The sequence below is a fragment of the Balaenoptera acutorostrata genome, chromosome 1 (assembly GCF_949987535.1).
Source record: "Balaenoptera acutorostrata chromosome 1, mBalAcu1.1, whole genome shotgun sequence".
NCBI classification, from domain to species: Eukaryota; Metazoa; Chordata; class Mammalia; order Artiodactyla; family Balaenopteridae; genus Balaenoptera; species Balaenoptera acutorostrata.
In genome coordinates, this window is record NC_080064.1 from 109017428 (window position 1) to 109032192 (window position 14765).

At 39.2% G+C, this 14765-nt stretch overlaps 1 protein-coding gene across 4 annotated transcripts in view; it reads right to left on the reverse strand.

Moving 5' to 3' along the window:
• The window catches only part of LOC103016598 (myomegalin), a 61512-nt gene that overhangs the window by 46149 nt on the left and 598 nt on the right, over positions 1-14765 (reverse strand). For 2 of the 4 annotated variants that reach the window (XM_007177939.2, XM_057546324.1), the window contains exon 1: positions 7430-7977. Coding sequence is in view for 1 of the 4 variants with exons in the window: in XM_057546323.1 (XP_057402306.1) it covers positions 7392-7401 (10 nt within the window). In the remaining 3 variants the exon portion in view is untranslated. Of the gene's footprint in view, positions 1-7391; positions 7978-14765 lie in introns of those variants that run through there. The other 2 variants (XM_057546323.1, XM_057546326.1) reach the window with 2 other exon arrangements.

A 14765-nucleotide genomic window follows, 5' to 3' on the forward strand; every position in this document is an offset into this window, starting at 1 on the left:
GAAATTGAAACTGTGATTAAAAATCTTCCAACAAACAAAAGCCGAGGACCAGATGGCTTCACAGGCGAATTCTATCAAACATTTAGAGAAGAGCTAACACCTATCCTTCTCAAACTCTTCCAAAATATAGCAGAGGGAGGAACACTCCCAAACTCATTCTACGAGGCCACCATCACCCTGATACCAAAACCAGACAAAGATGTCACAAAAAAAGAAAACTACAGGCCAGTATCACTGATGAACATAGATGCAAAAATCCTCAACAAAATACTAGCCAGCAGAATCCAACAGCTCATTAAAAGGATCATACCCCATGATCAAGTGGGGTTTATCCCAGGAATGCAAGGATTCTTCCATATACGCACATCAGTCAATGTGATACACCATATTAACAAATCGAAGGATTATGAACCATATGATCATCTCAGTAGATGCAGAAAAAGCTTTCAACAAAATTCAACACCCATTTATGATAAAAACTCTCCAGAAAGTAGGCATAGAGGGAACCTACCTCAACATAATAAAGGCCATATATGACAAACCCACAGCCAACTCATTCTCAATGGTGAAAAACTGAAACCATTTCCTCTAAGATCAGGAACAGGACAAGTTTGCCCACTCTCACCACTATTATTCAACATAGTTTTGGAAGTTTCAGCCACAGCAATCAGAGAAGAAAAAGAAATAAAAGGAATCCAAATCAGAAAAGAAGTAAAACTGTCACTGTTTGCAGATGACATGATACTATACATAGAGACTCCGAAAGATACTACCAGAAAACTACTAGAGCTAATCAATGAATTTGGTAAAGTAACAGGACACAAAATTAATGCACAGAAATCACTTGCATTCCTATACACTAATGATGAAAAATCTGAAAGAGAAATTAAGGAAACACTCCCATTTACCACTGCAACAAAAATAATAAAATACCTAGGAATAAACCTACCTAAGGAGACAAAAGACCTGTATGCAGAAAACTATAAGACACTGATGAAAGAAATTAAAGACAATTAGAGACAAACAGATGGAGAGGTATACCATGTTACAGATGGAGAGGTATACCATGTTCTTGGATTGGAGGAATCAACATTGTGAAAATGACTATACTACCCAAAGCAATCAACAGATTCAATGCAATCCCTATCAAACTACCAATGGCATTTTTCCCAGAACTAGAACAAAAAACTTCACAATTTGTATGGAAACACAAAAGACCCCGAATAGCCAAAGCAATCTTGAGAAAGAAAAACAGAGCTGGAGGAATCAAGCTCCCGGACTTCAGACTATACTACAAAGCTACAGTAATCAAAACAGTATGGTACTGGCACAAAAACAGAAATATAGATCAATGGAATAGGATAGAAAGCCCAGAGATAAACCCACGCACATATGGTCACCTTTTCTTTGATAAAGGAGGCAGGAATATACAATGGAGAAAAGACAGCCCCTTCAATAAGTGGTGCTGGGAAAACTGGACAGCTACATGTAAAAGAATGAAATTAGAACACTCCCTAACACCATATACAAAAATAAACTCAAAATGTATTAAAGACCTAAATGTAGGCCAGACACTATAAAACTCTTAGAGGAAAACATAGGCAGAACACTCTGTGACATAAATCACAGCAAGATCCTTTTTGACCCACCTCCTAGAGAAATGGAAATAAAAACAAAAATAAACAAATGAGACCTAATGAAACTTAAAACCTTTTGCACAGCAAAGGAAACCATAAACAAGATGAAAAGACAACCCTCAGCATGGGAGAAAATATTTGCAAACGAAGCAACTGACAAAGGATTAATCTCCAAAATACACAAGTAGCTCATGCAGCTCAATATCAAAAAAAGAACCAAACCAATCCAAAAAATGGGCAGAAGACCTAAATAGACATTTCTCCAAAGAAGATATACAGATTGCCAACAAACACATGAAAGGATGCTCAACATCACTAATCATTAGAGAAATGCAAATCAAAACTACAATGAGGTATCACCTCACACCAGTCAGAATGGACACCATCAAAAAATCTACAAACAATAAATGCTGGAGAGGGTGTGGAGAAAGGGGAACACTCTTGCACTGTTGTGGGAATGTAAATTGATATAGCCACTATGGAGAACAGTATGGAGGTTCCTTAAAAAACTAAAAATAGAACTACGATTTGACCCAGCAATCCCACTACTGGGCATATATCCTGAGAAAACCATAATTCAAAAAGAGTCATGTACCACAATGTTCATTGCAGCATTATTTACAATAGCCAGGACATGGAAGCAACCTAAGTGTCCATTGACAGATGAATGGATAAAGAAGGTGTGGCACATATATACAATGGAATATTACTCAGCCATAAAAACAAATGAAATTGAGTTATTTGTAGTGAGGTGGATGGACCTTGAGTCTGTCATACAGAGTGAAGTAAGTCAGAAAGAGAAAAACAAATACCATATGCTAACACATACATATGGAATCTAAAAAAAAAAAAAAAAAAGGTTCTAACGAATGTAGGGGCAGGACAGGAATAAAGAGACAGACATAGAGAATGGACTTGAGGACACAGGGAGAGGTAAGGGTAAGCTGGGATGAAGTGAGAGAGTAGCATTGACATATATACACTACCAAATGTGAAACAGATGGCTAGTGGGAAGCAGCTGCATTACACAGCGAGATCAGCTCAGTGCTTTGTGACCACCTAGCGGCGTGGGATAGGGAAGGTGGGAGGGAGACGCAAGAGGGAGCAGATATTGGGATATATGTATACATATAGCTGATTCACTTTGTTATACAGCAGAAACTAACACAACATTGTAAAGCAATTATACTCCAATAAAGATGTTCAAAAAAAAAAAGAAAAAGTACAATAATCATCTCAAGAGAAATGCAACAACTCCAACATTTGTATTAAAAGAAATGGTCATATATTATAGTAGGAGCTTTATTGATTGCCCATGTTTGATATTATAGACTGGGGAAACAGAAATGAGGAGAATTGCAGGGAATTAGTTCCATAGGAAAGAGGCCCAAAGACCCTCTATAGAGGAACTGTTTGTAGAAGACTCCAACCTAAGGAATTGGGAATTGAAGCAAGAGTGACAGTCACACTCAGAGGAGACAGTTATATTCTACCCCCACTGGGTGGATAGAATTTCAGGAAAAGGGCTCCCTGGGGACAGAAGGCTGGGGGCAGACATGGATATAGACCTGGGGTAAACTGTAATGGAGCCAGTCATCGCTAACGCATCAGGAAGTACTTCCTCTTTCCCCATGCTTTTCTTCTGTGCTTCCTCTCAAGATTTTTCTACACTTGTATCTTTGTCACAGTATTTTCTCATGTGTACTTTAATACACTTTAATAATTGATTTGATTAAGTCAGTTTCTTGATTGAACAATTTGCACCTCCATCTACCCTTACTTCTGGCATATAGCTGTGCTGGAAATAGGTTCTTGGGGTCCCCCAAATTGAGGCCTACCTTCCTGTTCCCCAAGGCTTGGTGCTGCATCTGGTCAAGGCCTGGTACCACCTCCTCCTTTCTCCAGGTGAGTGTCCAGCCCTCCTGTTTCCCTACAGGGGTTGAGTGCCCTCTCCCTGGCACTTGCCCTATCTCTCTAAGAGCTCACTCCTCTTTATTTTTATTCCATCCAGTGCGTGGAAACACACAGAAATCACAGGATCCTGTTGAGTAGAGAGGCCCAAAGGATCCCTGATCCCTTCTTTGCTCACCATACTCCATCTTTGGGGAAAGCCTGTGTATGTGGGCTGGGGTGGGGGTGGTAGACTCCATGGTGGGACCAGGAAACCATGGGAAGGAAAGTGAAAGGTTCTCTAGGTCTGCTCTAGAGACAAATTAACAGGTACCCACAGGGAAACTTTACCTCATGGTCTCATTTTTTGAATCACTAAATCCAATTTGTTTCTGGCACAAAGACAATGCACTGATTAACCTGAATCTTCACACCAGTTTTTCAGTTTGCAGACAGGGGCACAGCTGAAAAAAGTCAGAGATGGCTGCTCTCCCCAACCTTTGGAGCAGGCATGATCACTGGAAGAGAGCCATTCTGTTTCTTGTGCTTTGTGTGCCACCATGTCGGTCCTGTGCCCCCTCTGCATACTCCAGATGCCACCTGCAGGCAGTTCTCCAAAATGCCTCTGATTCTTGAAGGCTCCTCGGCTGTGTGAACTAGCATCCAGGGAAAGCCAGAAGTGCTTTTGTAAAAGCTGGTATCAGCTTTTACTTACTGGAGGCTATGAGAAGTATGTTTTACGAATCCCCTTTGGGAAATGCATTGAAAACCAAGTTTAGGCTCCAGATTATGTGCAACAAATTCATCTGGCCACCATCTTGTCCACTAATAATAACTTAATGCATGGTTATATGTTCAAGATTTATAATCAGATGTATCTTGTTAAACAAGCTTAATTGGTCTTTTACCATCATAAGAACAAAAATTCTAATAATATTGCTTAAATCTTTTAAAACGTAATATTTAAACAAAACTATCCATCATCTTAATATCATCAGGACAAATCAAGCTCTTACATGTTTTTAACACAATGCTCTTTTCAGAATAGCTGAGAACATTTATTGAACATTTAACATCACATTATGTATTTTTAAGAATGTTTTTGTTTTTGAATATATGGTCAAATCCAAAATGTACAAAAAACATATACAGTTAAAAATTTCCTTCCATCTTGGACTCCTAGCCCTCTGTCTTAGTCTGTTTGGGCTGCTATAAAAGAATACCATAGGCTGGGTCACTTGTACACAACAGAAATTTATTTCTCACAGATCTGGAGGCTGGGAAGTCCAAGATCAAGGTGCCTACAGATTTGGTGTCTGGTAAAAGCCCAATTCCTGATCTACAGATGACTATCTTCTTTTTGTGTCCTCACATGCAGAGAGTGAGGGTGCTATCTGAGGTCTCTTCTCTAAGGGCACTAATACCACTCATGAGAGCTCCACCTTCATGACTCAATCAACACTCACCAACGACCCCACTTCCCAATACCATCACTTTGGGAACTAGATTTCAATATATGAATTTGGGAGGAAACACAAATATTCAGTCTATAGCACCTTCTAATGTCCCTTCCAAAAGATAATTACTATTGGTTGTTTTCTGTCATCTCAGAGATTTTTATGCTTTTATAGGCAAATAAAGGGAGACATCCTTCCCTCTCTCTCCCTTTGTACACAAATGTTAGCATAATATACACACCATTGCACCTTGCCTTTTTCAAATAACTTATCAGGAGCAGTATTTGCTCCAGAGCTCCTCAGCAGGTCGATCAAGGCTGTCAAGCCTTCATTGCAGTCTGATTTCTTCCTCTGCCCAATCCTATGTCTTCATTCTTCCTTTCACAAGGGTTCATCCCTAATAATCATCTTGTACCCTAAACTCTATCTCAGCCTCTGCTTCCAGAAAGTCCAACCTGAGCATTTTGTATGCCACTGCAACAATTTATAAAGTCTTTGGAGTCTTATAAGACTTTTCAAATAACACTTCTAGGGACACATTTATTTTAACAGAGAACAAAACAAGTTGTTAACATTAGAAAATATGCACCACGGCTCCACTGTGCACAGGAGAATAAGCTTGATATTCCTGTGAATGTTCTTGGTTTAACACCTTATTAAATCAGATTTTCTTGAGCTGGTTTATGATGCAAAATGTTCTCTCTCCCTCTGTCTGTAAGGGAGAGGGAACATCTTCATTTGTTTCTAATTGTACTTTTATGAATTATAAGGCTTGCATTTTAAGGTCAGGGTTTGCAATTTCACTAGTTAACATTAGAAGCAAAATGCAAGCCTGCTAATTTTATTTGTAGAATCAAGAAATGGGTCAGTAAGATTTTATTCAACACTGATGAAACAAGCACCATACAGCATTTTATTCTACGGTCACCACCACTCCCTATTGTCACACATATCAATTGCTTTACTCACTGGCATAGGTGTCCCCCAAGAGTGTATGAACCCACAGGGATATATAAAGATGTTCTAACAGGTACATTGGCAATGATAGTTTAAGGGAATCAACCCCCAAACATCAACTTCCATAAGCACTCTTTCATTACCTTGTGCAGCCTAAGAACATGCCTGTTGTAAATGCTTGAAGCTGGTTCACCTTTTCCAACTCCTCTTTCCCACTCACCCTTCTCTCAGTTTACAAAAGAAAGGCATATCTCTCACCCATCCCAAATCATGATAAACTACCCTGGGGATAAAAAAAAAAATCTCTGAGTGTACCAAAGAGACAAAGGAACTATAAACCAGAGGTAAGTTTTTGTGTCTTTCTCTATTTTATACTTATGGGTGTTAGGGGAAAAGTCAGGTATTAGAAATGGATATGTTAGCCCATGTTGAGATGTTCTGAGTCCTAGTATACTGTAGAGAGGTAGGGCAAATTTCATGACAATTTTTATTTAAAGACCTTGCCTCTTTGCTCTGTTATTTTAAAAAAAAAAAAAAAAAAAGATGCTTGGCTCTGAGGTGAAAGTCCTCTGAGAGCAAGGCAAAGAAATTGTAAGTAAGAAATATTGATAACAACCGCACCTTATCTAGGACAACAAACATGCACAGCTCTATACCTGGTCTATTCATCTATGAATTAGGCTGTATAAGAATAGGCTAGGGTATGTTAAGGCTCAAACAACTCCAAAATCTCAGCACCTTACACCAACAAAGTTTTGTTGTTTATATTACACTGGGGTCAGCTGAGAGGGAGGAAGAAGGCCAGGCGTTGTGCCAGAGTGAAAAAGAGTTCTGGAGCATCTCAAACCAGAAATTAAATGCTCCAGCCCAGAAGTGACATGCAACACTCCCACTTCCAACTCACCGGTCAGAACTGGTTACATAGCTCCACCCAACCACAAAGAGGATGTAAAATCCTAACGTAAGCTAAGGCAAGAAGCTGGAAATATTGTGAGAACAGCATAAATGCCATCACAAAGAGTGATATGCAAAAAGCATGCTGGGAAATATCAACTGACTTCAAAGAGCAGTCTTCCTGCATTATCACCATCCTCAGTAAAGAGGTTGATCTCATTCATCCATGACTAAGTCTGTTTCTCAGCTGAACAGTCTGCATGATTTCAAAAAAACCTGAAAAGCCCTTTTACTTCTAACAGATCAACATTATATCTTCAAGTAAAAGGAATGTATTGAAGGTAAATTGGTGTTTTCCATTTTCTGGAACAATTTAGAAGGGATTGTCTCATTAATTTTTGCCAAAAAAAAAAAAAAGAAAAAGGGGGTGTACTAGATAGCGTAAATCCATATTTATATTTTTACTTGGTTGCAAATCTGCTTATCATCACTCATCAGTCATTTCTCTTCCTAACTGGGGCGTGTTAGTAGATTCTATTGTAAATCAGCTACTTACCAACAATCATTAATACACTTTTTTAGCTCCACACTTACTGGCTATAACCGGGCTCCCGGATGGACAGACCGTGGCGGTAGCTCTCGGATCCGACGAGGCGGCAGCATTGTGCGTATCCCACGGAAGGCCGCTGGCGCCACCCTGTGGTGTGGTGTCCTGTGCACATTGCGACCTTAGCTCTCCACAGAAGCCGCAGCTGCCAGTGAGCGCGGACTCAGCGGCGCGGAGGCTGGCCGGGTGCACGCTTTCTGTAACCTCCTCCCAAAGTCCCGTGAGAAATATTTGCTACCCCAGAGCCGGCAGTGGCAATAAATTAGCTCTGGTCAGGTCGGCGGCAGAGGCGGCGGGCGGGTAGAGGAGAGAAAGGGGTCGTGAGTGTCAGATTCGCCCCGGTACCCAAAAAAGCACCCAACTCGGGGCCTGCTCCTTAATATCCGACGTAATTGTTTGCTCGGGGCAGGCAGGTGTGAGAACCCGACTCCCGAATGAGCCGGGTGGGCACCTGCAGCGGAACCGCGCAGCTGAAAAACCCCTTCGTAGGTCAGGGGGGATGGAGGGAGAGCTCGATCCTGCTCGCGGACCTGGCGGCGGCGCCACCCCACGGCCGCCTGTTGCGGTTGCAGCCTCGGCTGCCGCCTAGCGCAGGTGCTGCCGGGAGGCGCGGGGCGCGCGGGAGTTTGCGGCTGGCGGTGGCCTCCGCGGAGGCCTGATTAAGGGGAGGGTCGCTGGCCGTCTGGGCGAGACCCCAAGAATAAAGGCGGCTGGAGGCGGTGGTAGCAGCAGGGAGGGAGCTGGTGGAGAGTACGAGACGGCCGTCCAGTCAAGCCCTGATGACTAACTTGCTGGTTCCACCACCATCAAGAGCCAGGAAGGGACCCCGGGCTGGCAGAACCTGCAGGCCTGTGGGCAGGGAGCCCCCAGCCTCTTCACGGGCTGCTCTGAAATGCATTTGGGAACCATGGAGCTTCTCCCTCAAGGGTCCAAGGCCTGTCCTATCCCGGAAGACAAGTTTCCAGGACTGAGAACAAGGGCCCAGAGGGGACTGATGCAGCTGGCTGGGAGAGAGGAGGAAGGTGGGGTTTTCCTTCCTTCGCCCTCAGACTCAGCAGGGACAAGACCCAGGGCCTGCTGGACCTATCGAGGCTTCATCTTAGAAGTTTAGAGCTTCATCTGAGAAGCTCTTGGGCCCATCCTGTAATCCCCAGGTCTGTTCCAGACCTAAGCACAACTCTCCAGATTAGAGAGTTACGGAGCTGAACAGGCAACTGGGTGTGAGGAGAGTGGTCGTTTCTCACCTTCCAGGCTCTGCAGGATGAGCCCTAAACTCATTTGGGGACCACGGGAGCTTCTACAAGAGTCCAGGCCCATTTCAGAACACTCAGAAGTTTCCTAGCCTGAGAAGGAATCCCCAAAGTGGATCGACTGGTTTTGGGTAAAACAGGAAGAGTTGGTTCCATTCTGGGTCTTTCCTGGCTCCCAGACTCAGTCGGGAGAAAAACCAGTGCCTTCTGGATTTAGAAATTTTCCGCCAAGAAGCCAAAGATAGCCAGACCTATCCTGTAATTCCAAGTCTAAGAATTAGACACTGGAGCTATAGCTGGCTGGAAAGTGTCTGGCAGTCCTCACTGCCACCAGAGTTAGTTGGAGACAGACCCTCAGGGGTAGTAAGGGGACAACAGTGGAAACAAGAAAAAGTTAGGAATCCAGGGGAGAGAGAACTGGACTAACGTGGTAGCAGTAGAGGTGTTAAGTGGTCATATTTGGAATGTACTTTGTAGGAAGTGCAAAAAAAAAAAAAAAAAAAAGCTTGCTGATTGATTACATGTAGGGAATATGGGGAAGAGAGGAATCAGGTACAAATCCTAGATTTGGGGCCTGAGCAATAAACTGATTCCATAGACTGAGCTGGGAAACAGCAGGAGCAAATTGGTGGAGCAGGGGAGAGAGAAGTAGCAAGAAGCAAAAGTTTTGTATTGAACATCTTAAGATTCCTGTTTGACATTTAAGTGTAACTGTTGTGAAAGCAATGGATACATGTGTGGAGCTTAAGGATCCTGAACTAGAGATAAACTTTTGAGAATCATCATATATATGTGATATTCAGAGCCATGGGACTAGAGAGACAATCTAAGTGGAAAGTACAAATAAAAAACAGAAAAAGGTCTCATAGCGATAATAGTATAAAAAATGAAAGACCCTACCTAAGAGACCTGTATATTAAGGTTAGCAATGGAAAGCAGGATATCAAAAAGAAAATGCTAGTACGTTGAAAATCTGGACCCCCATGAGGTCTTTGTTAATGCACACTGGCAGTAAAATTGGAGTCAATAAAATTGTTTGCTGCCCTTTATTCCTCATACCTTTGTTTGTTTCTAAATATGGGGTCAAAACCCCAAAAGGGTAAGAAGTTCATCTTCCTGCCTTCCCCTTTCATCTTCATGTCACACTAAGCACATATTATTCCTTAACCCTTTGACTTAGGATACAAAAGAATAAATTGTGGAGAAGGAGCATGTGTAAAAGGGAAAGATGCCAAAACACGGTATGTGAGTTAATAGAGATAGAAAATCTCTAAGAAAGGCTAGAAATAATTGGTTTACACATTCTAGAGAAATAAATTCCCCAAATATGGTGTTCTCTGAAAAGATAATTTTGAGGAAGCAATGATCTCCAGTGAAACAGCAATCATCTGGAGTCTGGCTGTAACTTTGAGGACAACTTCTGCACGGGCAGGAAAAAAGCCTTGAAGAAAAAAAATAGGTATGTACAATGGGATTTTAAGTATCATATTTATTTTAGAAAATAGTATTTTCTAACTTTAAAGCAATAATTTCTTGAAATTTCACAGGCTTTGGGCACAATAAACTAGAATTCAAATCTTAACCTTACACTTAATAACTCCTTGTATTGCAGTTTCTTATCCCAATTACCTTTCTACTTTGAAATCTATATTCTGGCTCATAATATCTAACTTTTATGGATTATTTTTATTTACCAAATACTCTTTCATTTGCCTTGCAGGGGTTATTTCACTTAATCTTAATAATATTTGTTGCTCTCATTGCCTCATAATATTAGTAGGTGGCTTTTAATATTTTTCCATTATCATGATCAATTTATATAATAAGTATTGTCTCTTCCCCCAGTGTCTGGTAAAACTGTCTGGGCCTGGTGCTGTTTTTTTGTTTTTTGGTTTGTTTTTTTTTTCTTGTGCTGTTTTTAAGGGTAGATCTTTGCCTATCTTTTCAGTTCCTCCTATAGCTAATTTTTTATTCAGGTATTCTACTCTTCTTAAGGCAACTTTGATCATTTGTATTGAAAAATGAGTTGTCTACATTTGTAAATATCTGTATCAAAATATACATACCATTTTAATACTTCAATATCTAATTTTTCTGATGTTATTTGTGTACTTTTTCTTTCAATATTAAATTTACCAAAGGATTAACTTTTAAATTTTCAAAGAACCAGATTTTGATTTTATTGATTAATTCTGTTTTGGGGGAGTGAGTGGGGAAGTATGATCTATTCCAATGATTTCTATCCTACTTTATTCCTTCTACTTTCCTCAGGTTTTATTGTTCCTTTATTAGCTTTTAAATATAAAGTTTAATTCATTATTTTTAATAGTTCTTATTTTCTCATAAATGCATTTAAAGCTATGAAGATGTCCTCTGACCTCTTCATATAGGTTTTAATATATAGTGCTCGCTTTGTTTATTTCTAAAGACTATATAATTTTTATTTCGATATCTTCTTTGACCATGTGCTTTTCCCTAACAGTATAGATCAAGGAGAGTATTTTTAGTTATTTCATTGCATTATGATTAGTGAATATATCTTATATGGTTTCAGCTTATTCAACACTTGTTGAGTTTTCATTTGTCATCTCACACATGGTCAGTTTTGAATCAGTATTGCATGTGAATTTCAGTATAATGTACTTTTTCCATTTTGGATACAAGATGGTGTAGGTATAATCTTATACTTATGATTACTTTTGTTAACTATGTTCTTCAAATCCTCTATATCTTCAAACAAGTTTTAGTCGACTTGGTCTTTTAATTCTTGAGAAAGATGTGTCTGTGTTAACATAATCACCACTATGATTGTTGACTTATTAAAAATCTTTGTTGTATGCACATGCGTGTGAGTCTATGCATGTGTGTGTACCTGTGTTAGGTGCAAACAATTTTTTTTACATTGTATAATTTAAAAGCTTTATTTCCCCTCCCACAATTAGCAAATGGGTTTCATATTAGTTCAACTGGAAGTTTTCGTCCTACAATTGCCTTTCAAGTGCAAACAATTCTTGATCACTGCTTAATGGATTTCTGCTTTTCTGAATACGAAATATCCCTCTTCTAGTGCTTTATAGTCAGCATTTATACATATACATTTTGTATATACATATATATTTAAACTTACACTTTTCTAACAACTTCTAGAATAATAATATCTATATCCTCCTAAATATAACATAAATATTAGTTAGCTTATTTTATTTCTCTTCATTCTTGCCATGTCAATATCATCTGGAATTTGAAGTCCAGATTTTCTTTTCAATTTTTTAGGATCTACACCAAAAGATGTGTATATTTGAAATCACTAACAGTTTTGAGCTCTTGTTTCTTCAAAACAGTAGACAAAATGTGGAGCAGAAACCATAGATGTAAAAAACTCTGTAATCACAGAGATACCTAAACAAAAATCTTAAAATCCAAACTTGAGTCAGTAATCAAAACAGAGGCAGATTTCAATACAGACATGATGGATAAAATAAATTAATGCTTCTTGTATGACCCAGGATATCACGAACAATGTCACCTGTATCTCTAACCTCACAGTACTTTGTATCTATCATTTATAGCACATTTTTTTAAATTTGTATTACAGGTAACTTGGTATATGTATTATATTTCTTTTTTATCTGAACCTTTTCTGCTTCATTTATTTCATCTCTCTCCTATCACCTGATTTCTAATTTCTCAATAAATTTATTTAATTATGAAATTAGATAGATGAATAAATACCAAGTATTCTAAGCCTTAAAGAAATTTTTCTAGAATCTAAACTTATTTAGACTTAGCAATATATTTTACTGGGCACATGGCCCCCTTCTGGTATCGCACATCTTCCCCTTAGAATCTTTTCTGACTCTTGCAGGAATACAACTCCAGAAATTCTTTCAGGGAGGGCCTGAAAAGTCACCCACACTTAGATGATAGTTTGGCTGGATAGGGAAATTTAGTTTCAAAATTATTTTCCCTAGATTTAAAAAAATACCGATTCATTGTCTTCTTATATCCAGTGTTGTCCAAATGAAAAGTCTGACATAATTTGATTTCTGTTTCTTTGTGAGAATTTTCTCTGGGTGTTTCTAGAATCGTCTCCTTAACTCTTGTGTTTTGAAATTTTATTGCCATGTCTCTAGGTAAAGATACTTTTAATTCATATCTATATGCTCTACATTTAATGGGACCTTGCAGTCTGAAGATATATATTCTGTGAAAGTCTCCTTTTCTTTATTTCCTCAGGACCACCATGTATGACACTTGGGTTGTGCACTGCACAACTGCAGGGGATACCATTCACAAAGATTATAATTTAAATGGTGCTCCTGAAGCTGTGCAGTGTACAATCAGCAAACCTTATTTGGTAGACCGGTATTTTTTTTTTTACATTATTTCTATTCTCTCCTTCTAAACTCCTATTGGGTGAATTTTGGAACATCTGAATCTATCATCCATGTCATTTAACTTTTTTTCATATTTTCTATCTTTATATCTTTTTATATGGCATTGTGGGGGAATTTCTAGGCTTCATCTCTCAGCTCCCCTATTTTCTCCCAGCTGTATTGATTCTATTCTGGACTCAGTCCTACTGTTGAATTTTTGTGTCAATAACCAAATTTTAAATTTCCAAGATGTTTACTGTTCTTGCACTCTTCACTCTTAACCCATTTGCCGTCTTTTTTGTCAGTTTTCTATCATTTAAGGAATTTGGGGTGCAAAATGGGAAGAATGCAACATATGTTTGGAACACTATCTTGAATTAGTAGATATTTCACTGTACATTAGAGATGAAAAACTTACATAGCACTCAACAGGAATTCCCTACTATCAATGGCAACTAACGGTTATTGAAATGTTGTGTCAAGCATCAGTCTAAGAATTTTTATATGTATTTACTCATTCACCTTTCAAAAAAACATTATAAAGTACGCATTACTATTATTCTCAATTTAAAGATGATGAAACTAGGGAATTCCCTGGCGGTCCAGTGGTTAGGACTCAGCACTTTTACTGCCAGGGCCCAGGTTCAAACTCTGGTGGGGGAACTAAGATCCCACAAGCCATGCTGCGCGGCACCCCCCACCCCCCAAAAAAAAGATGAGGAAAAAGCATAGAAGGTTCAAAAACTTGGCCTAGTCACACTACTGATAAAGAGCAGGGCTGGGTTACAAACCAGGTGATCTGTTTTATGAGCCTGCGCTCTTCACTAATACAATGGCATACTCAGATTTTAAGAACACATCATCTTTCTACACTGCCAGATTATGTATTTACTTTGACACCTCTGTGCTGTTGTGGGGCCCTGCTACATGGTTATCCACCAACTCAATCTAGAAGACTCAGTCATGCTTGTAATTCATGTACGCATATATTACTGTTTTCTCCTGTCAGGAAGAATAGTCAGAGTTGTTTTGTTTTACTCTTATAGTCGCTGGGACTTTGCTATTTCCCATTATAAATGATTTGCATATACTAATCCAGAAAGATTTATCTATTATGCCCCTTCCTGCCTAAACACATCCCACAATCATAAATACAATGAAATTCCCTTAGACAAATGAAAAGATTCCTTCCTTTTTTTTCCCCTAGGCTAAGGATTGAAATTCCAATTCTACCTTGGTTAACTTTCCTGCTAATCCTAAAATTGTGTTCTCTATGCATACTTGCTGTTTCTGAAAAAAAATTAACTTAAGAATAATTTCTGGGGACTTCCTTGGTGGTCCAGTGGATAAGACTCCACGCTCCCAATGCAGGGGGCCCGGGTTCGATCCCTGGTTGGGGAACTAGATCCCGCATGCATGCCACAACTAAGAAGTCCGCATACCGCAACTAAGAAGCCTGCATGTGGCAACTAAAAAAAAAAGATCCCCTATGCCGCAACTAAGACCTGGCACAGCCAAAATAAATAAGTAAATAAATAAATAAAATTCAAAAATAATAATTTCTGTTGCCCAGTTCCTTGATATTAATGTGAAAAAATTGTGAAAATCAAAATTCAAATACTTAAAAAGACATCACAGGAAAAGTTCCCTACAAAGAAGCTTATATAAGCAAGATCATTTGATTTTCATATTGCAGC